The 23,710-nt window shown below is 42.6% G+C and overlaps 1 protein-coding gene across 2 annotated transcripts in view; it reads left to right on the top strand.

The window, feature by feature from the left end:
- CNDP1 (carnosine dipeptidase 1) overlaps positions 1-10,393 on the top strand; it is a 50,994-nt gene extending 40,601 nt beyond the window's left edge. Inside the window, exons 8-12 of one of the 2 annotated variants that reach the window (XM_032152054.2) lie at positions 2,698-2,858; positions 3,981-4,145; positions 5,915-6,056; positions 8,831-8,978; positions 9,764-10,393. In XM_032152054.2, the coding sequence (XP_032007945.1) occupies positions 2,698-2,858; positions 3,981-4,145; positions 5,915-6,056; positions 8,831-8,978; positions 9,764-9,830 (683 nt within the window). In that variant the 3' untranslated portion in view covers positions 9,831-10,393. The remainder of the gene's footprint in view (positions 1-2,697; positions 2,859-3,980; positions 4,146-5,914; positions 6,057-8,830; positions 8,979-9,763) is intronic. The other variant, XM_058438263.1, reaches the window with a different exon arrangement.
- Positions 10,394-23,710: the final 13,317 nt, after the last annotated feature.

Genomic DNA, 23,710 nt, shown 5'->3' with positions numbered 1-23,710 from the left:
CCTTGTGCAAGCCTCCTAACCTCTCTGTCTCTGCCGTGATCATGAACAGACAATAAACGCTAGTGAGCGCCAGCTCTGTGAAACGCATGATAACCTCCACTAGCAAAATCAAGTTAGTTCCCTGTCTGAAAAGGGGCTTAGTGTGCAGGGGAGGCAGGAGCTGCTAAGAGGATACTCGTGTTTACAAATCGAGCTCTAACCTTCTGTGGTTTCCCTTTGCAGACACTTTCCGACTCTTTGCATTTCCCTAAAAGCCACAAAACAGAAAAGACCATTTCACCAAGGGCATTTTTATAAGCACCAACTATGCAATGTTATTTAAAATGTTCAAATCCAAGACGGCTGCTGGGCATGCAGGATTCTGTTTCCTGTGGGCAGTTTTCAAAGGCACCTTCTGCCTTCCCTGCACTTCCCAAGAAGGCGGTGGTAACTGCGGAAATGACATCACGTCATGATTGCAAGAGGAAAATGAACAGGAGGGGAGGGGACGAACTCTTAAGCATACTATTTTCATTCAAATGCTTTCAATATTAAAGAACTAGGGCAAAGAGATATGGAAAAGGGATCTGTGAAGCAGCATTATTTCTGAATAGCACAGACATCAATGGCTCCCCTTTCCCTGTGATGGCGTTTCAGGCAGGGCCGAAGTGACTGAGCTGCACTCCACAGCTCTCTAATCAGATTTTTCTGCAAGCAAATTAAAAGGGAAAGGAAGGCTGGGTGCAGTGGCCACGATCGTGCCACTGCACTCCAGCCTGGGTGGAAGAGCAAGCTCTGTCTCAAAAAAAGGAAAGAAAGAAACAGAGAAAAGGAAGAAAGGAAGGAAAGGAGGGGAAGGAAAGGAAGGGAGGGAGGGAAGGAGAGAAAGGAAAGAAGAAAGAAGGAAGGAAGGAAAGAAGAAGGAAGGAAGGAAAGAAGAAGGAAGGAAGGAAAGGAGAGAGAAAGAGAAAGAAAGAAAAAAGAAAAGAAAGAGAAGGAAGGAAAGAAGGAAGGAAAAGGTAAATGAAGAAATCTTCTTTCTCTTCCTTCTCCCAGTCCAGCAATAGGGATGGCTGCCTTGTATACTGAGAGAATAAAGTTGTAATTTAAAATGATGCCGAGAACAGGCCTGGATCGTTTTACTAGTGAGGTACAGTGCGTGCTTAGAAAGCACGCACTCTGCAACTCTGTCCTTACACAGAAGACTATCAGCAAAAGTTTAGGGACATACGCTCAAGAGAAGACCTCGTGGTTGCATTATCAGTGGGGACTCATTAAGCTGCCCTGGAGAAATTTTTGTGTCATTTATATCAGTCTACTTCCTGGCTGCATTTTGCCTTTGATAAGCATTTTCTCCAGAGAGTGGGCAGTATTTACTAAATCTCAACATCTGCTGCTTTTACGGATATTTAGTGATGATATTTTCCATTTGTATTGATCCCCAAACTCTTTCATGAAGAGCATACTAGTGTATATAGGGGATGTGGTCATGATGGTGTCTCATAGGGTAGACCTGAAGGGTATAATGCTTTTAATTAAAAATGAGTCTTTACTATAATATACTCTGTGTGTGTGTGTGTGTGTGTGTGTGTGTGTGAAGGGGAAGAGAAGTTGAGAAGGAATGACAAAAATTTTTGGTTTCTCAGGTATGTATGTATATAGGTGTGTATACATGTACGTGTGTGTGTGTGTGTGTGTGTGTGTGTATATATACGTAATTTTTTTTTTTTTTTTGAGACGGAGTCTCGCTTTGTCACCCAGGCGGGAGTAGAATGGTGTGATGTGGGCTCACTGCAACCTCCGCCTCCTGGGTTCAAGTGATTCTCCTGCCTCAGCCTCCCCAGTAGCTGGGACTACAGGCACATGCCACTATGCCCTGCTAATTTTTTGTATTTTTAGTAGAAACAGGGTTTCATCATGTTAGCCAGGAGGTCTCGATTTCCTGACCTCGTGATCTACCCGCCTCGGCCTCCCAAACTGCTGGGATTATAGCTGTGAGCCACCGCGCCTGGCCATATAATTTTTTTTTGAGACAGGGTCTGACTTTATCACCCAGGCGGGAGTGCAGTGATGTGATCATGACTCACTGCAGCCTCAACTTCCTGGGCTCAAGTGATCCTCCCACCTCAGCTTCCCAAGTAGCTGGGACCACAGGCATGTGCCACCATGCCCCACTAAGTTTTGTATTTTTTGTAGAGACAGGGTCTTGCCATGTTGCCCAGGCTGGTTGGGAACTCCTGGGCTCAAGGGATCCACTTGCTTTGACCTCCCAAAGTGCTGGGCGTACAGTTGTGAGCCACCACACCCAGCGTGTATTTTAAATGTTTTATAATGAACACGTATTACTTTTTAAATCAAGATAAGATAAAACTAAAAAACAAACCTTGTTTATGTATAAAAGGCATAGCTGAGAACGTGAAGGTGATGCAGGTAACTCACTCCGACCTCATTTGTTGCAGGCCCAGGTGTTTTCAGCCTCACCTTTGACAAGGTGAACACTAAAGCAGGGCTGACTCCAGCTGCGTGAGCCTGGTGACCAGCTCCTTTCTCTGACAGTCACTTCTTGGATGGAGTTGCTGCCAATGGCTCTGGCCATGGGGACCCAGACAGTCGTGAGGCCTGCTGCCGCCCTGAAGCGTCCTCTCATAGTCTGGCTCCAGGACCACAGCACTGGCACACTCCTTTCTACCTGCCTTGTTTTCTGTGTGTGTTTTGTAGGTAGCCTGGTAGACTCGTCTGGTCATATCTTGGTCCCCGGAATCTACGATGAAGTGGCTCCTCTTACAGAAGAGGAAATAAATACATACAAAGCCATCCATCTAGACCTAGAAGAATACAAGAATAGCAGCCGGGTTGAGAAATTTCTGTTCGATACTAAGGTATGGCCACAGACTGATGGATAAGCTGGAAGAGGCATGAGGCTAGTATATCATATTTGCCCTCTGTCTAAATCATTGTCTGGTGCTAATCTCCGTATCTTAGAATCCAAAGCAGATGTGAATTCCCAGGCAGATTTTTGACATTCACGGCCACTTCCCTGTGGGCTGGATCAACCAGTCCTTTTTCAGTGGGGTCTAATTGGCACTGGCTTCTGGCACTTAACCACAAGCAGTTACCCATTTCCCAGCCATGTTTTCCAAAGCTGTTCATTAACCTAAATCCCACTCCAGCCTTCAGCCAGTGAGCTGGACTTCTTACATCTCCAAAAATCGAGAAAAGTCTGAGATGATTCCAGCTCCAAGACCTCTAACTGTTCATTTTTCCAGACAAAACCAAGAGCCTTAGGGGCTAATCTGTAAGTGAATACGTCATTGCCTCAGTGGACTAAGTAAACATAAAGCCGAAAACATTCCTTACAGGCAAATTTAGAATTGTTTTGCTTTTCTCCTCCTCCTCTTTCTGGGCAGCATGCTTGCCTGACAAGGTGTTTGGTAGGTAGGGCTGGTTCCTGGGGAAGGGGCCGAGAGGGGAAAAGCAAGCTGAAAAGAAGCGGCAGAGTGAATTATTATAAAGCAGGCATGTTCTTGCAGACCAGCTCGAGGATGGCAAGAAAGAAAACTGGCTCAAACATCTGAAGAGTTATTTGATGTCTTCTGAATAAGAAAATGCTTTCATTACATAAGTTATTATTGTAATTTGGGGTTAGAAATTTATAATTGAACCCACATTTCTGAAAGGGCCCCTTTATCTATGGCCATACCACCCTGAACGTGCCCGATCTCGTTTGAAAGGGTCCCTCTGCCATTTGTTAACTGAAAACTGCAGATCTTGAGCAAAGAGGGACACTCATCAATGGCGAGCAGCTTGGGTAGCGAAGCCATCTGAGGACAGCAGAGAGTTTGTGTCCTGAGGGAAAAGTCCTTGCATGAGACACAGCTGAGTAAGGTGACAGTTAACGTGTCTTGAATGGTGTCTCAGAGCGGCAGAGGGTGGTAACACAAGCAACCCAGCTCCACTGGGTTCTAAATAAACATCCTTTGGATAATTTTATTTTAATATAGGAGGAGATTCTAATGCACCTCTGGAGGTACCCATCTCTTTCTATTCATGGGATCGAGGGCGCATTTGATGAGCCTGGAGCTAAAACAGTCATACCTGGCCGAGTTATAGGAAAATTTTCAATCCGTCTAGTCCCTCACATGAATGTGTCTGTGGTGGAAAAACAGGTACCAATGCTTATTGTCATTCTGCCTAGTAACATGGTTTCTGAATCCCGCACATCACGGCTTAGTGAGTGAGGTTGCTACCATTGGAGTGTCATTTTTTTCCAATACAAGAGGAGTGGAACAGACGCCAAGAAACCAGTATTGCCCAGTGCAGTGACTTGTGCCTGTAATCTCAGCATTTTGAGAGGCCAAGGCTAGAGGATCCCTTGAGCCCAGGAGTTTAAGGCTGCAGTGAGCTATGATAGCACCACTGCACTCCAGCCTGGGTGACAGAGCAAGACACTGTCTCTTAAAAAAACAAACAAAAAGAACCCAATCTTTTTCCTCAAGTATATGCAATTACAGCAGTCAGATAAATAACCATTTGAAGCTAGTGTGCTAGGAAGATTTGAAAGTTAGATGGTAGATATAAAAGCAAGATTGGTTTACACATAGATGGAGTAGGGACCTGCCTATGCTTGGACAGAAGCAGAAAGTCTCAGGCCTCAATCATTAGATCTTCATGATGTCTGAAATTAACACTTTGGAAACAGCCATTTTAAGGAAAACATTTTCTAGAAGGAGTTATGTGTCCAAATTACCAACCAATCATCAATTTGCCTCAAGTTAGTTTAACAGAAAGTAGACTGTTGAATGAATGAGCTAAAGAAATATTTCATCCCAACAGTCATTCTCTCTCCATCCCATTATCCCCCTTTATTGTCTTGTTAGCACTAATTACATTCTGAAGTAGTCTCTCTTTCTCCCTCCCTGCCTCCTCCTCTCCTCTCTTCCCTCCCTCCCTCCCTCCTTCCTTCCTTGCCTCTCTCCTGCCCTCTCTCCTCCCTCTGTCCCTCCTCCCTTCTCCCTTCCCTTCCCTTCCCTCCCCTCCCCTCCCCTCCCCCCACTCCCCTCCCCCCACTCCCCTCCCCTGCCCTTTCCTTTTTCTTCCCTCCTGTTCCTTCCTCCACCCTCCTTCCATCCTTCCTTCTCCTCTCCCCACTCCTCTCCCCTCCCCCTCCCTTCCCTTTCATCTTTTCCTCCTTCCTCCCTTCCCTTCCTTCTTTTTGGAGGTGCTACCCCCTTTTCTCACGACATATAAACTCCATGAGGGCAGGGCCTTCCTTGTCTTGTTCACAGCTGTATCCGCAGCACCTAGAACAGTCTCCGGGACATGACGTGTGTTCTATAAATGTGTGTTGAAGTAATTAATGGAAGAAATCTGAGTATGGCACCTCCCCGGGAGGCTCTCCACAGTAACAATGAAAAAAGAGCAGGAGGGGAGAGAACGAGGCTGAAATGAGGTTCCTCCGTAGTTGAGCCTGGAGTTGCTCCCACGTCTTGGAAATTTCCCAAATGCTTAATGCTCCCAATCATTCAGAGGGTACTGAGGAGTCCAAAAAGAGGACGATTCAAAAGAGATGTCCTGCTGTGTTAGGCTTCATCACTTTCAACAAGCGATGCTCCAGCACCTCTGCGTGTGTGAGACGCTGTGGTTGGAAGGGGGTGGGCCGGGGCCAGGATTGCAGGGTAGAGGATAGAGGGGAATCTCCCTCTGGGTGCAGCCCAGGGTTTCCTGCTCATAGCACCGAAGAAGGACCTCACTCTCGCCCTCTGGCAGAGCGAAGGGAAAATCACAACACTTGCATGTGTCAGGCTGGGGCTTCAGTTTCTTGATGGAAGAGGCTATATTAACTGTATTAATCAGTTTCTTGATGGAAGAGGCTATATTAACTGTATGACAGAATAACTTGACACTCTCTCTTATCATTGAAAACGTCACCTTTTAGGTGACACGGCATCTCGAAGATGTGTTCTCCAAGAGAAATAGTTCCAACAAGATGGCTGTTTCCATGACTCTAGGACTACACCCGTGGATTGCAAATATTAACGACACCCAGTATCTCGCAGCAAAAAGAGTGATCAGAACAGGTGGGACCTTAAGACCTTCTGACTGGCCAATCTGCACTGGGACTCGGGGTGGTATCCGTGGGACCGTGGGTAAAGCAGACACTTTTAAAACTCAGAAATCAACTCTCCTTTTAATATAGAGCACATTGTTGAATGCATGCCATGTGCAGGGCACGCTATACACGCCATCTCAAGTCATCCTCCCAACGGCCTTCCCCATCTAACAGACGAATAAATGCAGGGTTACAGACATGAGTTATTTTGCCAAAGGGTGCCCAGCTCACAAGTGGCAAAGCCTGTGTTCAAGTTTAAGTCTGGAGACCTGAATTTTGGGGAAAATGATAGACTAGAAAACCTTCAAACCCCCTGATACAAAACTCATAGAAATGTTGGCCAACATGTAAAAACATCCTTTCAAAACAGATTAGGCCAGGTGTGATGGCTCAAGTTTATAATCCCAGCAGTTTGGGAGGCAGAGGCAGGAGGATCGCTTGAGCTCAGGAGTTCAAGACCAGCCTAGGCAATATGGTGAGACCCCCATCTCTATAAAAAATATAAAAATTAGCTGGGCGTGGTGGCACACACCTGTAGTGCCAGCTACTCAGGAGGCTGAGGCAGAAGGATGGCTTGAGCCCAGGAGGTTGAGGCTGCAGCAAGCTGTGCTCATGCCACTGCACTCCAGCCTGGGGGACAGAGTGAGACCCTGTCTCAAAAAATGAAAAACAAAAAAATACAGCTTAGCTTGTATGACATCAGAGGAAATCCTTCAGGGTTGAAAATGAAGGAGAAGCTGAACTCTAGGGGAGTGAATAAGCAGACCCTGGGCTGGCCTGCAGGGATCTGCTCTTCCTGATCACAAAGAGGCTGGGGCTTTAATGGCCTTGGGCCAGAGTGAGGCAGGAAGTTGAAAATGAGACCCATTAAACACAAGCAGGGCATCCCCGAAGAGCCACACCTATCCTGTGTGTGTGTGTGTAAGCTTGACTGCCTTTGCTTGGATGTTGGACAGACACAAGGTCTCCCCTGAGAATTTTTAACCATGGACCCTTGCTCCTGTGGGTTTGGGTGTTTAATTTTTACCTAGTGTGTGGTGTGGTTCTCGCTAGTGCCATGGCTGGACTGTCTGCTGATGCAAGTACAGCATTGCCCAGGAGGACACAGCCCCCAGGCAGGCCAAGGAGATTCCACAGGAGCTTCCTGGAGAGGAGCTCACTGTATACAATTGCAAAACACATGAGAAACCCAGTTCCGGTGTGTCTGACCCTCAAGCCAGTGGTCTCTTCACAATGCCACATCACTTCCCCAGAAGGCAGCATAGCTCTATTTGGAACTTCTTTGGTGGTGCCTGTTTTAATTCTATGTACTTCAAGGTCCTGGGTAGAGCCATGTGCTGGGCTGAGCAGAGGGCGTGTACTTGGGTGCTGGCTGTGGCATCAGGGAGCAGGGACACCCAGTCTCTTTGGCTTCTGCACCAGGAGGGGGACCCTGCCAACAATAGCAGAATGGGGGCTCTTCCCAAAGCAGGGGGTTCTAGGTCTCTCCCAGAGCTAGATGGAAAAGCAGTGGCATGCATTTAGGTAGACCTATGGCATCCTATTACAGATGAGGCCTGAGGCCACATTGGCTAACGGTGGCAAAGCTGGAAAGGGAAGCCCGGATCTCCTTGAAGCACTAACTCTCTCTCGGGGTTATCAGTACAAGGGACACAGACACGGAAAACTAGAGAACAAGTCCAAGACAGGGAGCCATGCTTCTTTCCATCGCCATTCCTGCTGCCCCCAACCTTAGCAGGTATTTCGCCAGTAAACTTTAGGATTGAAGAAATGTAATGGCAGCTGAAGAGAGGTGTGTGTTTGAAATACCCAGGTTAACAACAATAAATAGGTCTGAAATAGCCTTTCAGGAATGCATAAGACACCTTTTGGGCTATTTGTGTGCTAAACTGGTTCTGCTAACAAGGTACATCACTTCGATTCCCCTCCACATCTTTCTCTGTGAATAAGGAAGAGGTGGCCTGTTCTCTTTGGCTTCTTTGTTTCATTTTTCATCCCACTCCATCACTGGCAGCATGTCCTCTAAGCTAGAAGGTTGGAGCTCATCTCTTTCTAAAACCTACAATAGCAGTTAAAACTATTTTGTGCAATACTTTGAAAATTGCCAGAAACATTGTGACATTTGAGTGATAGTACAGCTATTGGCATATCTGTCACCAAAAAACCCAAAGAAGTCCCACTTCCATAATATTTAATTCATGAAGAAACAATAGCCGGGCGCGGTGGCTCACGCTTGTAATCCCAGCACTTTGGGAGGCCGAGGTGGGCGGATCCCGAGGTCAGGAGATCAAGACCACGGTGAAACCCCGTCTCTACTAAAAATACAAAAAATTAGCCGGGCATGGTGGCGGGCACCTGTAGTCCCAGCTACTCGGAGAGGCTGAGGCAGGAGAATGGCGTGAACCCGGGAGGCGGAGCTTGCAGCGAGCCAAGATCGCGCCACTGCACTCCAGCCTGGGCGACAGAGCGAGACTCTGTCTCAAAAAAAAAAAAAAAAAAAAAAAAATCCAATAAAGGTAGGGACATTGTCTTGTGTCGTGCCAAAAATGCATGGCCTCTTGCGATCACAGGATAACATCAGACAAACCCAGAATGAGGGATATTTTACAAAACTACCAACTGATAAGCTTCAAGATGGTCAAGGTCATGAAAGACAAGGAAATACTGAGAAACTCCTCAAAGGAGCTTACTGGGGGTGTTCTTGTCCTTACCCTATTCAAATGCCTTCTTTTCCTGTTTCAGTGTTTGGAACAGAACCAGATATGATCCGGGATGGATCCACCATTCCAATTGCCAAAATGTTCCAGGAGATCGTCCAGAAGAGTGTGGTGCTAATTCCGCTGGGAGCTGTTGATGATGGAGAACACTCGCAGAATGAGAAAATCAACAGGTCAGCTGATGCCTGTGCAATGTGCCTCTCTCTTCTTCCTTTACTGCACATACCCGCGTCTACACGTGGGCGAGCTCCTGTTCAATTTATGCGAGAATGGAAAGTCGTACAGACTGGGGGCTTAAAGAACAGACATTGATTCCTCACAGTTCTGGAGCCTGGATTCCCTAGATCAGGTGCCAGCCCATTTGGTTCCTGGTGGGTGTGGGCTGTCTTCCTGGCTGTCCCTGTGGTGGCGGGATTAGGTGGTTCTGGTGTCTCTCTTTTTATAAGAGCACCAGCTCCATTGGATTAGGACCCCCATTTTAACCTCATTTAACCTTTATTATCTCCTCCAGGCCCTGTCTCCAAATACAGACACACGGGGGGTTAGGGGTTCAACACAGGACTTTGAGGAAACACAAATGTTTAGTGCATAACAAAAAAGGCTATTAGGAATGTTTGCTTTATGTGCTACTGGCAGATACTACAAGATCTCCTAAGCATCCCAGACTAGTGAGAAACAAGAAATTGTTTGCCCTGATATCCATATCAGTGATAAGAAATCAAGGAAAATTGACTTTTGGATTTGAGTCTAGGACTGATTCTCATCTTCTTAATAATAATAATGCAATTTTCACATGGAACTTACTAAGTGCTTTTCATACTGGGATCTCAGAAGTATGTTAAATAATTTAGATGGAATTTATAACATCAAATCTTCCTGTCTAAATGACAGAATATTTTTCCTCCTTCATTTGAATGGAAATTGTAACAAAATTTCTCTTTGTTTTTCCTCTTCTTAGGTGGAACTACATAGAGGGAACCAAATTATTTGCTGCCTTTTTCTTAGAGATGGCCCAGCTGCATTAATCACAAGAACCTTCTAGTCTGACCTGATCCACTGACAGATTCACCTCCCCCACATGCCTAGACAGGGATGGAATCTAAATATCCAGAGAATTTGGGTCTAGTATGGTACATTTTCCCTTCCAAACATCTTGGGGTATCTGGATCAATAATAAAATATTTCAAAGGCACAGATGTTGGAAATGGTTTAAGGTCCCCCACTGCACATCTTCCTCAAGTCATAGGTACTTGCAGCAACTGGATTTCCCCAAGTCCTGTGCAATAGCCCCAGGATTGGATTCCTTCTAACCTTTTAGCATGTCTCCGACCTTGCAGTTTGATTGGCATAATCACTCCGGTTTGCTTTCTAGGTCCTCAAGTGCTCGTGACACATAATCATTCCATCCAATGATCGCCTTTGCTTTACCACTCTTTCCTTTTATCTTATTAATAAAAATGTTGTTCTCCACTACTGACTACAATGATTTCCCCGTGGATTCATTTTCAGAGGAGTTACTAAAGCATGGTACTATATTAACCTCTTGCCTCCCCTTCATTTATTTTTTCCCACTTCTTGAAAAGTTCTGAAGCTGAAATGATCAATATTCATACCCGTATGGCATTTGGGAGTCCTTGTGCAAAGATGAGTAATTTTTGTTTATTCCAAGCTTCTTTACCTTTCCTGAGGTTGATGCCACCTTGTCAGCTTCTCTGCCTCCCGTTCCTTCTTCCTGTCCCGTCAGAAAAGGCCCACTCTCTCTCTATCCAACATCTGTGCACATGTTGCACCATAGCAGGATTAATCCTGATAGAATTTCTCACCCCATTGAAATTTTACTCAGTGACAACATCGAAATTGCTCAAAGCTTTTAATAGCATCAGTTTTAGATAGAGAACTAATCAACCCTGACATCAGTAACACATGCTAAATTTAAAGCCATCAGCTAATGCTGCATTCATTAATCATTTTAGTTAACCATCTTGTTTGGTTTGATTGGATTTGATGGTATAAACAACAAAAAAAAGACAGTCATTTTTCTACAGTTGAGTGTATATAAACAAATAAATTCAATCTTTATGAATTTATTATTTAAATCACATTAATGGAGAATAGTTTAGGGGCTTATTAAAATTTTTTCTATTGTGACTCCAAATAAAAACAAAGCAGAACACATTTGCGTTCAACTTCTTTCCATCACTCTGTTGGTTCTTGAGATGTCAGTTTAAAAACATGCTGTACCACCTTTAAAAGGACTGGAGCAGGCAGTCAGTGATTCAGTTCACCTTGAGTCTAGTCATAGAAGTGGACCCAACTGAGGGCTCAACCTAGCTGTGGGCATTTGTGAAAGATTCTAGTTAGTGTTTTCTTTGGAAGCAGGAGGCTTCAAGCCATCACATCTCCAATTCTATAGAATATCAAGTCATCTTTAAAGAACAGTGGCAGGTGTTTGATATTTTGTGCTATTAAGTGTAGTTCGCACTCATCTAATTATGCAGGGTTTCGTGGTGTTTCTCGATTCTGTTGAACCTACCTGATGCATTTGGCATTGTAGCTAAGGACTAACAGTGCAAGAGATTTAGAGTCATGTTAGTCCATTAACACAAGTTTATTATAAAATACACTGTAAGCATTTCTGACTAATGTACCATCAGATTTAAGAAGTCACCAAACAATATGTATTCACTGGTCTTCATTCCTGCTGAATCTGAGACCAGCAGTGTCTCAGTTAATTATTATTACGTTGCCACCAGGAGAGAAAGGGAGGAGAATGAATAGTTATGGAAGTTGTAGAATCTAGGATATTCCAACCCTGGATTGCCAGAGTTCAGAGTCAATGTTTTTCTGTCACCCAGGGTCAGGATGGGTCTCCCCAGCTCTTCCCTCCTGTTTTCCACCCAATTCTGAGCCCTGTGGTGACCCAGACCCTACCCTGATGTGGGAGTCAGAAAGGAGTATCTTCCAAGCTCCTTGTACTCAAAGGCATAAGAAAGCTACTCAGTTGTTAGTTATTCAGATATATTAACCAGTTATATGGAGGCAAAAAAGGGAGAGGGAAATTTAAATATTTGTTTTTTAACATTTTAATGACAAAATATATGCACACGGACAAAAACAATCACCCAGCATAGTTGGGTGTACATTGTGACATGCCAGTCGGGGGGACTTTATTGTATTGGAGGAGGGCAATGTATCCGGCTTTGTTAGTAGATGTAGTGTATTAAAGCGTAACTATTGTGATAAGGTTTAGGGGTTAGGAATATCATTTGGGTTTGGTAGATGCTTTTCCGGAAAACAATGAGGCTGGGAATGTTTCTGGCTTTATGTTGTATTCATAAAAATAAAATGGACTGGCTTGGAAACTTTGGTGATTGTGCGCCATACAGTGCGGGAGCCCTGGTCAGTGACACTGTACCTTTGCACTTGCTGCTGGCAGAAGGGAGTGAGTGAGGGCTCCCCCGAGGGCTTGCTCTGGGCCACTGATCACTGTTCACACTCATGCTAGGGACTCCGTGGCCTTTGCACTCGCCAGATGCCCATGACTCCCAACCCAGCCCCCTCTTCCGAGAACCAGGCCCATCCATCTTCCTGCCCATTTCACATCTGAAATTCTACTCACTTAGTATGAAAACTTCCATTCATTCCCCGAGCCTGTTACCCCTCTGGTGCTCCCTGCCTTGGTAAGTGGACCATTGGCTAGCTGATAGCAGAGCCCTGCATCGTCTTCCACACTTCCCTCTCTTTCCAATCCAATTCAATATCAAGGCCAGTCCAGCCCGTTTCTCAAAAGCCACCACTTCCTTCTAGTTCCACTGTCACCTCGCATAGCTCATAAGCCAACACTCCTAAGTTTTGCTGGGTTATTGCAGAGGCCCCTAACCAGCCTCTGCTTACACGACAGCCCCCTCACTGTACATGCCATGCGGCAGCCGGCTTGTCCCACTCACCCTGCTTAAAGCTCTCAACTGGCGACATGGTCTGAGGATGACGTCAGACATCCCAAGAAGGTCTACAAGTCCTGCACAACCTGCTTTCTGCTTACTCTTCTGGCTTGCTGTGCCCTCACTAGGTACACCCTGACAACCCCATCCTTCAAATCCTCCCAGTTTCGCAAACATCCAAGAGCTTCCCTGCCTCAGAGCCTTCTCAGAGTCTCTTCCTCCTCTGGGAACACCCTTACAACCCCCTTGGTCTCGCTAATACCCCTCCCACCCACCCTCCACATTATTCTTCAAATCTCAGCTTAGTCGTAATTTTTCAGGGAAGCTTTATCTTATTCCTCATGAGTAAGTGAGGTGTCCCTATTATGCTACCATAGTCTCCATAGTTCCTTTGTAGCATTTATCATTGTCATTAAATACATAGTCAAGTACCACATACTATTTGGCCAACAACAAACATATATGACAGTGGTCCCATAAGATTACAATACCATATTGTTACTGTACCTTTTTCTGTTTACATACATAGATACTACTGTGTTGCAACTGCCTACAGTATTCAGTACAGTAACACACTGAACAGGTTTATAGCCTAGGAACAATAGGCCACACCATGCTGCCTAGGCGTGTAGTAGGCTACGCCATCTAGGCTTGTGTGAGTACACTCTAGGGTGGTTGAATATGTCCAGGGACACATTTCTCAGTATCCCTGTTAAGTGATGCATGATTGTATTTCTACAATTTGAAAACTGCCAGCTCTCCTGCTAGACTGTAACATCTTTACAGGCAGAGATTATGTCTGTTTTGTCTATCTTGAAAGTTCCAGGCATACTGTATGTCGTCAGGAAACATTTAAGTGCTGAAATGAATGATTTCAACATTTGTATCATCCATTCTCATGCTGCAATGCACACTCATGATTTCTGTGCATCTCTCTCCCTCCTATTGAACTTCAAGCTCTATAATATCAGAGACCATGTCCTACTAATCTCTGTACTTCAGGCATCCAGTGGGGTGTGCTGCACACATTAGATAATCAGTATGATTGCTAAAATCTTCCTCTTGACTTTGCAGCTGCGATTTTTTGGGTCTTCCCTACCAGGTGTGCTATACCCTTCCTGGACTTGTCTCGTCTTTATACTCTCCACTTCACATTGTTCCTAGTTTGAAACCTTCTTGGGAGCAGCTAGTACTGGGGAGAAGCACAGAAAACAAGCCGCGCAGAGGTATCAATGGCTAATAACTGTTCAACGTGTTAGGCTTCCCAGCAGTGCTTGTATCTTACCAGGGGCCACACCTTCATTCAGAGGCCACAAACCAGAAGCCTGGGAGCCCTGCACTGGCTCCGTCACCCCCGCTGATGTGGTTTTCACAATGTCCTAAGCACTTTTGAATGGGAAGCTGACATTCCAAAACTGGAAGATTTCACACACACACACACACACACACACACACACACACACACACACACGATTCCTCTTGAGCAATCAGAAGACGGAGTGAGATGACACTGCTCTGCCATTCCTGCAGGTGACAAGAAGCTAAGGTGAGGAGAGCGCGAAGCCCAGCACCTGACCCTTAAGACGTGCTCAACAAAGTTCTTAGAAGAAACAGAGTAAGGAGAAAGCTCACAAAAGAAAACAAATGCTATTTTATCTGGCTTCTCACTTCTACAGATAGTTGTTTTCAGTTAAAAACAAATCCCCAAACTGTTTCATGATAGGGCCAAGTGACTTTTAAACATAATCTAGTTTAGTAGATAGTGTGCTATACTATTTCAAGGGCCGGGCGTGGTGGATCCTGCCTGTAATCCTAGCACTTCGGGAGGCAGAGGCAGGAGGATCCCAGGAGTTTTGAGACCAGCCTGGGCAACATAGGGAGATCCTGTCTCTTAAAAAAAAAAAGTGTACTATACTATTTTAAATGTCTACTTTTAAATGAATTCAGTGTTATCTGTTATTTTTAATGTTATTTTTCATGTTATTTTTCAGATCAAGTTTGAATATTAATTGTACATGTAATGGCTAAAAAATTAAATCATGATTTGAGATCTTGATTATACAAGACAAAATACTTGTTTCTATCTTAATGTACGATGGTTAGATCTAGCATAACTATATTAACGATCTGTAATACTACTGCCTTTCATAACGAAGAAAAACTTAAACCAAGTCCTAACATTAGCACATATTCCTTCTGCTCTTCCACTGACCAACTATGTAATATCTACATTCTATATTGCAGAGCACTTAACAAGTAAGAAAGCTCATCTTCCTCTTTACCATGTTGAGAAAACTTTCTTCTTTAGGAAGTAAGTTCTTGTAAGGCAGAGTTTGGGTTGGATATGTTCTATACTTTGCTCAGCTATCCAAAGCCCTAATCAATTGATAAAATACAAAGACAAGAATGCAGGAGATTTTCTGAAGCAACGAAATGATGCATTCTTTTTAATTCCTAGCATGATGTAGAAGAGAAGTGATGGCAGGTGTAATAAGTATAATTTCTTTTCTTTTTCTTTCTTTCTTTCTTTCTTTCTTTTTTTTTTTTTTTGAGACGGAGTTTCACTCTTGTTGCCCAGGCTGGAGTGCAATGGCGTGATCTCGGTTCACTTCAGCCTCCGCCTCCCAGGTTCAAGCAATTCTCCTGGCTCAGCCTCCCAAGTAGCTGGGATTACAGGCGCCCGCCACAACACCCAGCTAATTTTTTTGTATTTTTAGTAGAGATAGGGTTTTACCATGTTGGCCAGGCTGGTCTCGAACTCCTGACCTCAACTGGAGGTCACCCATCTCGGCCTCCCAAAGTGCTGGAATTACAGGCTTGAGCTACCATGCCTGGCAAGTATAATTTCTTAAGAGTTATGATAAGTAAACGCTTCAGAGCTATTTTAGTTTGGATAGAATTGAAAAAAATGTCATTATGTGGACAAATTTTATTTAAAAACATTATTCTAGTGTAATTCCTTAGGCAGAATGAAAAAAGATGTCAGATAAATTATGCCTTTGACTATAACAGAAAATCTGAAGCTTTAAATCATCTCACCTCCCACACTGAAATTCACCAAAACAGCATTCGAAAAGAACTTAGATTTAAAATTCTAGTGTGGGCGGTTAAGTGTTCATAGCATATTCTTATTGCCATTGTAAGTAGGCATTTGAATGGAATGACAAAAAATGTTAATTTAAAGGAAATGAAACTTTAAATGACACTTAAATTAGTCATCAAAAATGACTAGTCACCAAAAATGACCAATGTTTCCTTCAAATTTTAAATAATTATAACCAAATAAAGGAAGCCATCTATAGTTTATTTAAAATCCCACTTTCAACCCCAGAAGGCAGAGTTCAGGGATACTTTAGCAGGTAAAGTAAAAGTAAGGGGAGGGGGCTCTGAAAAGGAGAGATCAACAGAGAAAAAGCAACAAATTCAGCATACTCTGCCTAAATCACTGGTTGATCTCTGAGCTATGCATGTATGAGGCAGACTCAATTCTTTCAGTGAAGGCTAAAGAACTACATGAGATTTTAGTTGTTTCCCATGAAAGGAGAGACAATGTATGGAGTGTGAATACAGCCAAAAGAACTACCTGCTAAAACAAAACAAAGAAACAAAAAACCCTCTAATGCTTGTCAGAGGAACATAATAGAATCAGGAATCTCTGCACTGTATTTCTCAAATGTCTAGAATACAACCACAAGATTACTAGACATTTAAGAAATAAGAAAACATGAGTAATAATAAAAATGGGAAAAATTAATGAGAATTAACCCCAAGATACTACAGATACTTGAATCAGCAGACAAAATTTCAAAGTAGCTATTATAACTGTGCTTAAAGACATAAATAAAAATGTATCTGTAATAAATAAGCAAATAGGAAATCTCATCAGAAACAGAAATTATAAGGAAAAAAATAAAATTTGAGAACTTAAAAATATAATATCTGAAATAAATCATGAGATGATTTTAACAGAAGGTTGGAAGGTGACAGAAGAAGGAATCAAGGAACATGGGAGATAGATCAATAGAACTTATCAACCTGAAGGTCAGAGAAAAAATAACGGAAAAAGAGGACAGAGGTTTGGTGAGCTGTGTATAATATCAAAAGGTGTGACATATTTAATTGGAAACCAAGAGAAACAGAGTAAAAGAAAATTATTTGGAGAAATAATGGTCCCAAACTTTCCAAATTTGGTGAAAGACATATATTTACAGATTTTTAAAGGTCAGAAAGTGCTGAGCAGGAAAAATCTGATGAAAATCAAGTCTAGTCATATCACAAATTATGGAAAACCAAAAATAATGAGAAATTCTTTAAAGCAGACAGCAAAAATGACAAATGACATATAGGGAAACATAAAAGGCAAGCAAAGATCTGAATGGCCTCTGATTGCTTATCAGAAGCAAATGGAGGCCAGAAGACATTTAAATATATCTTTTAATTTAACAAACATCTCTTATAGATGGTAGATGGCTAAGATTTGCCTCTTAATCCATTCTGACAATCTCTTCCTTTTAAATAGAATGTTTGGTCACTAACATTTAATGTAATTAATAACAGTTGAATTAATGCTTCTCATTTTACTATTCATTTTCTCTATGCTTTATAAATATCAGCTATAAACCCTTTTGGAGGTTATATGTAAAAACTATAGGGGAACAAGACAAAAAATGAGTGCGAAAATATGAGTAAGGTCTGATTATTAGGGGGAAGTATTATAACCTGATTTTGATAATTGCATTGTGGTGGTTCAGAAAAAATATGCATAAAACCATAAAATATGGTAAAATGTGTATAATTATAGAATCTGGGTGAGGGGTATATGGAAGTTCTTTGTCCTTTTAATAAATTTTATGGTAAGTCCAAAATTATATTAAAATAAAAATTATAAAGCAAAAAAAATGAGGCCAGAAATTAAATGCCGTCTAAATTCCAGGTGAGTCTGAGTGATTAACTTGTAAGACAAAAATTAAACTTAATATTTTTTCTTGCTTTTTTTATCCTAATTAGGGAAAACACACCATTGATCATGAATTCAAAAGCTCTTCTGAGATGGTCCAGGTGTCCATTCTTCCTGCTGACAAATGTCTCCTGTAGTATTTTTAGCTTCAGATGGGTGAGAAATGTAGTGAAAGGGAAACCTGAAATTAGTTACCCTAAAGCAGAACTCCCGAGGAAGAGGATCACTTGCGAATGAGAGTATATACCATAAGCTATCATTCACTGCTCTTGGCCTTGGAAGAAAAGATTCTGGTTTAAATTCCTGGCTGAAGAGGCAACATAATATAGCACAGTGGTTCCCAAACTTTCCTCCACGTTGGAATTACCTGGGGACTTTAAAAAGTACTGATGCCAGGGTTCCTCTTTCCCTGCCCGACTTTCTAATTTACTTGCTGTGGGGTATCACCTGGGATTTTTTTTTTAAGTTCCTGAGGTGATTCTAATGTGCAGCAAACTCAGAAAGCACTGGTGTAGAGGTGAAAGTGTGTTGAATGGACTCTGGTTCAAATTTGGACTCCAGATTTTACCAGTTGGATAACTCTTGGGCAAAATGCATTATTTCTCAGATCCTTGGTTTCCTTAGCTGTAAAGTAGGAATGGGAACATCTTTATTGCAGAGTCGTTGGCAGCACAATGACAATATATGCAGAACACTTAGCACAGTGCCTAGCACGCAGTAGACACTCAATACATGGTGTTACTTATTTTTGTTATTTTAATTTTCTATTTTTCCATTTATAAATAGATAAATATTCCACAAACAATTTCTTAAAGAGGAATAATTAGAAATTAACTTATGTGTGCTGCTGGGGTGTGTATAATGCAGTTACGAGTTGGGATTCTCTTTGTTCTGAAGTTGAAGTCTCTTGCTAGAAGTGTCCAGGTACAGGAAGACATAGCAGTGAGGACCCAGGTTACCACACGTTCTTGGTATTATTATCTCTCAAATCTCAACAGAGAATGACAGATGTCATATTGTCCTTGCACTTTTTTTTACTTCATTGATTGAATGTATTAAGTTAGGTCATCACATTCATAAAGATGAAATCAATTGTATTTGTTGAGATAACTAAACTATTGGCTTCGTACCGTGGATCCATTTCTCCTTTTCCTTCCTAATTCTTACTTTATTCATGTTTCCTTTCCCACTCAGCCAATTGCCACAGGTAGAGCTGACACCTTCCCAAGATCCAGGTGGGCTCTGAGGCCTACAGGCGATCCCATTCCTGTTTGCAGTGCTTAGCTCAGGGTACACACGTGAGCCACTTCTGGCCATGGGATGTGAAGGCATGCTTGCTGGGGGCTTTTGGGAAGTTCCTTTTCTCTTAAGAGAAAAATCACAAGAAAAGGAGTTCTCTCTTTTCTCTCTAGATGTTATCCCTGGAATCACTCTAGCCATCTTACTACAGCCTGATGTTCAATCGGGCATTGAGAATTGAAGTGCAGAGTGATGAGAAAAATCTAGGTCCTTGATACCAACATTCAACTCCTGAGTCAATAAATTCTGAAGCCTCCTTTATGTCTGGATGACAAATTTGTGAGCTGATACACTTTTTTATTGATTAAAGTAGTGGAGGTTCATTTCTATTATCTGCAGCTAAAAGCCTCCTGGTATAAATGCTTTGTGTTATCCTTTCAGTTATTCTACATTTCACCATCACTTTCAAAGCAGTAATATTATACATTTCTAATTTGCATAACTTACTACAGTTTTCAATTTTTTTTACCCTAGTTAACACAAAGTCCTTGAAGTGAATATCGTCTTTATCATTATTTTATTTTAGTAATAAGAAACTGAGGCTCAGAAAGTTTAGGTAACACAGTAGGAAATGATGAAACTGAAACAAGAAATCATGTCTATTTGATCGTTTTTTTCCTGTAAAGACAGTCATTAATGCTCTTCACCAAATGTTTTCATTTCTTCTGACACATGCCAAGATTGCACTTCCCCATCCTTTTGAAGTTACTTGCGGCCATGATAATTGCCCTGGCCCAATGTGATGTGAACAGATAAGACATATTTTACTTCTGGGCCAAAGCTTCAAGAACCAGTGCATATTTTGTTGTCTTCTCTCTAATGCAGATAACAGAAGTCCCATGAGCCTGGGTCCCACAAAGAGACATGGAGTGTTAGCATCCAGCAATGTCGTGATAAATTTGTAGTGGCAATTAACAATACACATTTGTTGTTATAAACTACTAAGATTTGGTTATAAACCACTAAGCATAACCTAGCCATTGCTGACTGATAAATTCATAAAATGGCTTTATCACTTTCTGTGTTAAGTGGCAATAATTTAACTCAGTTCTCTATTAGATACCTCAATTCTAAATATTTTTTTTCTGAGAAATGTATGTAAATTTTATCCAGAAATAGTAAAGTTTTAAAAATGTTATTTCGATAGTTTTTGTGGAACAGCAGTGCACACTGTACCCAATGTGTAGTCTTATCCTTCACCCCTCGAGTCCCCAAAGTCCACTTCATTATCCAATGGAAAAATACCACATATACCCAGAAAAAGACTGTGAATATATTGATTGCTTTCTTTTCTCAGACATGATAAAAGCATACATTTTGAACTAATGAAGACTGAAAATCTTTGCTCTGAGTTTTTCTTTTGCAACTTTCTTAAGACTGTAACTGGTATATTTGGCAATAAAACTTCTGTTATCATTTAGGTTGCTTCATGATGCAAGTAAAAGAAAACTGGACTTAAATAAGAAAAGGTTGTTTTTTTTTTTTTGGTTAACAGGTTTCAAGTGGGGCTGGCTTTGAGCAAGTCTTGATCCCAGGGGTTCCTTGTGTCATTGTAACCACCCAACGGGTTCATCTTGCCCGCTGCCCAGACACAGTGGATTTATCAAGACAAAGGAATTGCAATAAAGAGTTTAATTCACACAGAGCTGGCTAAACAGGAGACCACAGTTTTATTATTACTTAAAGCAGTCTCCTGAAAATTCAGAGACTGGGATTTTTAAAGGATAATTTGGGGAGTAGGAGACCAGAGAGTGGGGAGAATTGATGGCTCTGGTGTGACATGAAATCATAGGGAGTTGAAACTGCCCTCTTGCACTGAGTCAGTTCTTGGGTGGGGGCTACAGGACTAGATGAGCCAGTTGATCCATCTGAGTGGTGCCAGCTGATCCATGAGTGCGGGGTCTCAAAAACATCTTAAGCACCAATCTTGGGTTTTACAATAGTGATGTTATCCTTAGGAACAACTGGGGAGGTTTAGAATCTTGTGGCCTCTAGCTGCATGACTCCTAAACCGTAATTTCTAATCTTGTGGCTAATTTGTTAGCCCTAAAAAGGCAGTCTAGTCCCCAGGCCAGAAAGGGGTTTTCAGAATGAGCTGTTATCATCTTTGTTTCCAAGCTACACTATAAACTAAGTTCCTCCCAGAGTTCGTTCTGCCTATGCCCAGGAATGAACAAGGACAGCCTGGAGTTTAGAAGCAAGATGGAGTTGGTTAGGTCAGATCTCTTTCACTGTCATAATTTTCTCAGATGTAATTTTTGCAAAGGTGGTTTCATCACTAGGACTCTCTGTCTTCACTAAAAGTCTGTGTTGTCCATGTCAAGCATTATTCATTCAAAAATAAAGAGACGAAGAAAAAAAAAGACTTCCCTTTTTCCTTAGAATCAGAAAATTAGCCTTGAATGAGATCCATGGAATCTCTCAGTTGGAAATGAGGTCAAACTGACTTCCTTAAAGTCCTGTCTTAGTAACTCAAAATACTCAACTTAAAATAGAACTGAAACATAAACTTAGATTTTACTTCACTGCTCAGGGGAGGAACATAAATATTAACTAAACCCCCAAGGTAAGAAAGGCAGCAAGATAAATCACCCAAAGATCACAGAATGCCCAATCCATATACAGAATTGTGCTATTGTCACTGTCAAGAAATTTATCACCTTGTCATACAAGACCAACGCTGTTGAAATAGCTATTAAAACACTGTAGGAAGTACTAAATTTTCAAATAAATTTTAAATTTCAAGTGAACTCTTTGAAGGCAGAACCCAGTTTTATCTTTTATATAACAGTCACCCAATAAATGTTGGTTAATGGAATAAAAATAACATTTGCAGCTGGTCACTCGTTGTGAGGAAATTGTTTTCCGCATTTTTCTCAAGAATTTTTAATTAACTATTACTATTAAACTAAGTCTACATGATAGATGGAAAAGCTTGACTCTGGAGTTTAAGGTTGAGTTCCACTTTTACTAGCTGTGTGATCTTGGAACAGTTTATTAGTCTTCTAAATTACTGTTCCTTACTGTGGATAAGAGAATTCATGTGGATTACAATCAGAATTAAACCAGATAATGTCTACGAAAAGTTTTCTATGAACTATTTAAAAAGGTAAGGAATTATCACTTGAATGTATTCTGATTTAAACTGAATTGTGTTGGAATTGGCCTTGAGTGATGATTTGGTCTAGAAAGCCTATCTTCAGAACATTACAAAAAAAAAAAAAAAATCCAATTACTTAAAATGATCTTTTTGAGATGGAATCTCGCTCTGTCGCCCAGGCTGGAGTGCAGTGGCGCAATCTCGGCTCACTGCAGCCTCCGCCACTGGGTTCAAGCTATTCTCCCGCCTCAGCCTCCAAGTAGCTGGAATTACAGGCTTGCACCACCATGCCCGGCTAATTTTTAAATTTTTAGTAGAGACGGGGTTTCACCATGTTGGCCAGGCTGGTCTCAAAATCCTAGCCTCAACCAATCCACCGACTCGGCCTCTCAAGGTATTGGGATTACAGGCGTGAGCCACCCCACCTGGCCAATGATCTTCCTAAATAGAAATCTGATCACATAACTTCCCATTACAGAGTCTAACCCTAACCCTGTGCCTACAACATAGTCAAAACTCTTTAGCAAGGCAGATAACCACAAGCAGGATTTCACTGCGTCTTTGTCACAGCAGCGCTTAACAAGCTGTGATGTATTTATTCGTCTACACAGGTCCTCCCTACTAGATTCTGAGTTTCAGAAGAAAGGCCTCTAACTCGAGGTTCATGAATGGACCTGCACAAGGGGGCGTAGGGGCTGTTAACCACCACATCCTGAAGTCCTGCCTTTTTTTTCCCCAAAAAAGCCCGTGTGCTGTGCCGTTAACGTTCACAAAAAAGTCCTTGTCGAACGTTTTAAACAGCCAAGGTGTTTCAGCTTTAATAAAAGCTGAAAGTTTGGCAATACCAAACAGGTCACCAAGCCACATTCCGCTTCTTGGCCTCCTCTTTGGTATCAGAGTTCGGCTGGCGGCTTCCTGTGGCCTCTGAAACAAGGACCTCATTTTGGGAGCCATTCGAGAGATTTTTCTCATCATCTAAAGTAGCATTCTCGCCTTGCACAGCTGAAAGTCATTTCTCCAAATCGGAGCGCCAGAAGCGACAGGAGCCACTCCAGGCACCGGAGAAGCGAGCAGAGGGGCAGCGGGCTGCGTTTGCCAACATAGGCCTCTCGGGTCCCGCGCCGTTCTGGGCCTTCTCCGTGTTTCCGGCGCCGCCCTCGGGGTCCCTTACAGAGGGCGGGAGGCGGGTGGAGAGACGGGGCAGGAAGCAGGCGGGATCGGCCCGGGAAGAACCCGTTCTGGGACCCTCTAGAAATCCCAGACGCCCCTCCCGGGCTGACAGCGCGTGCCTTAGAGCCCGACGCGCTCATCGAATTTAGATTGACTCCTTCGGCTCTCCGTTTTCCTTCTCTAAGGGAAGGGTGGGACTTCCTATTTTATCTCTGAGCGGCTTCCGGCAAGAGCTGATGTGTTAAAAACAAGCGAGCACATGGGCCTGCCGGCCACTCGGATAAAAAACAAGGAACTCGACCTGGATTGTACTAAACCAGTTCCAAGATTCTGTTTTTCGGCTGTGGCGTCCGGCGCTGCATCCACTACGGAGTCGCCCTGGAAGCCACCGGAAGTCCTTCAACGGAGAAACAGGATGTCCCGCCTCTTCCTCCCAAA

The sequence above is a fragment of the Hylobates moloch genome, unplaced genomic scaffold (assembly GCF_009828535.3).
Source record: "Hylobates moloch isolate HMO894 unplaced genomic scaffold, HMol_V3 SCAFFOLD_5, whole genome shotgun sequence".
Taxonomy (NCBI): Eukaryota; Metazoa; Chordata; class Mammalia; order Primates; family Hylobatidae; genus Hylobates; species Hylobates moloch.
Note: the sequence above shows the minus strand (reverse complement) of the source record. Positions and strands in the feature narration are given on the sequence as shown.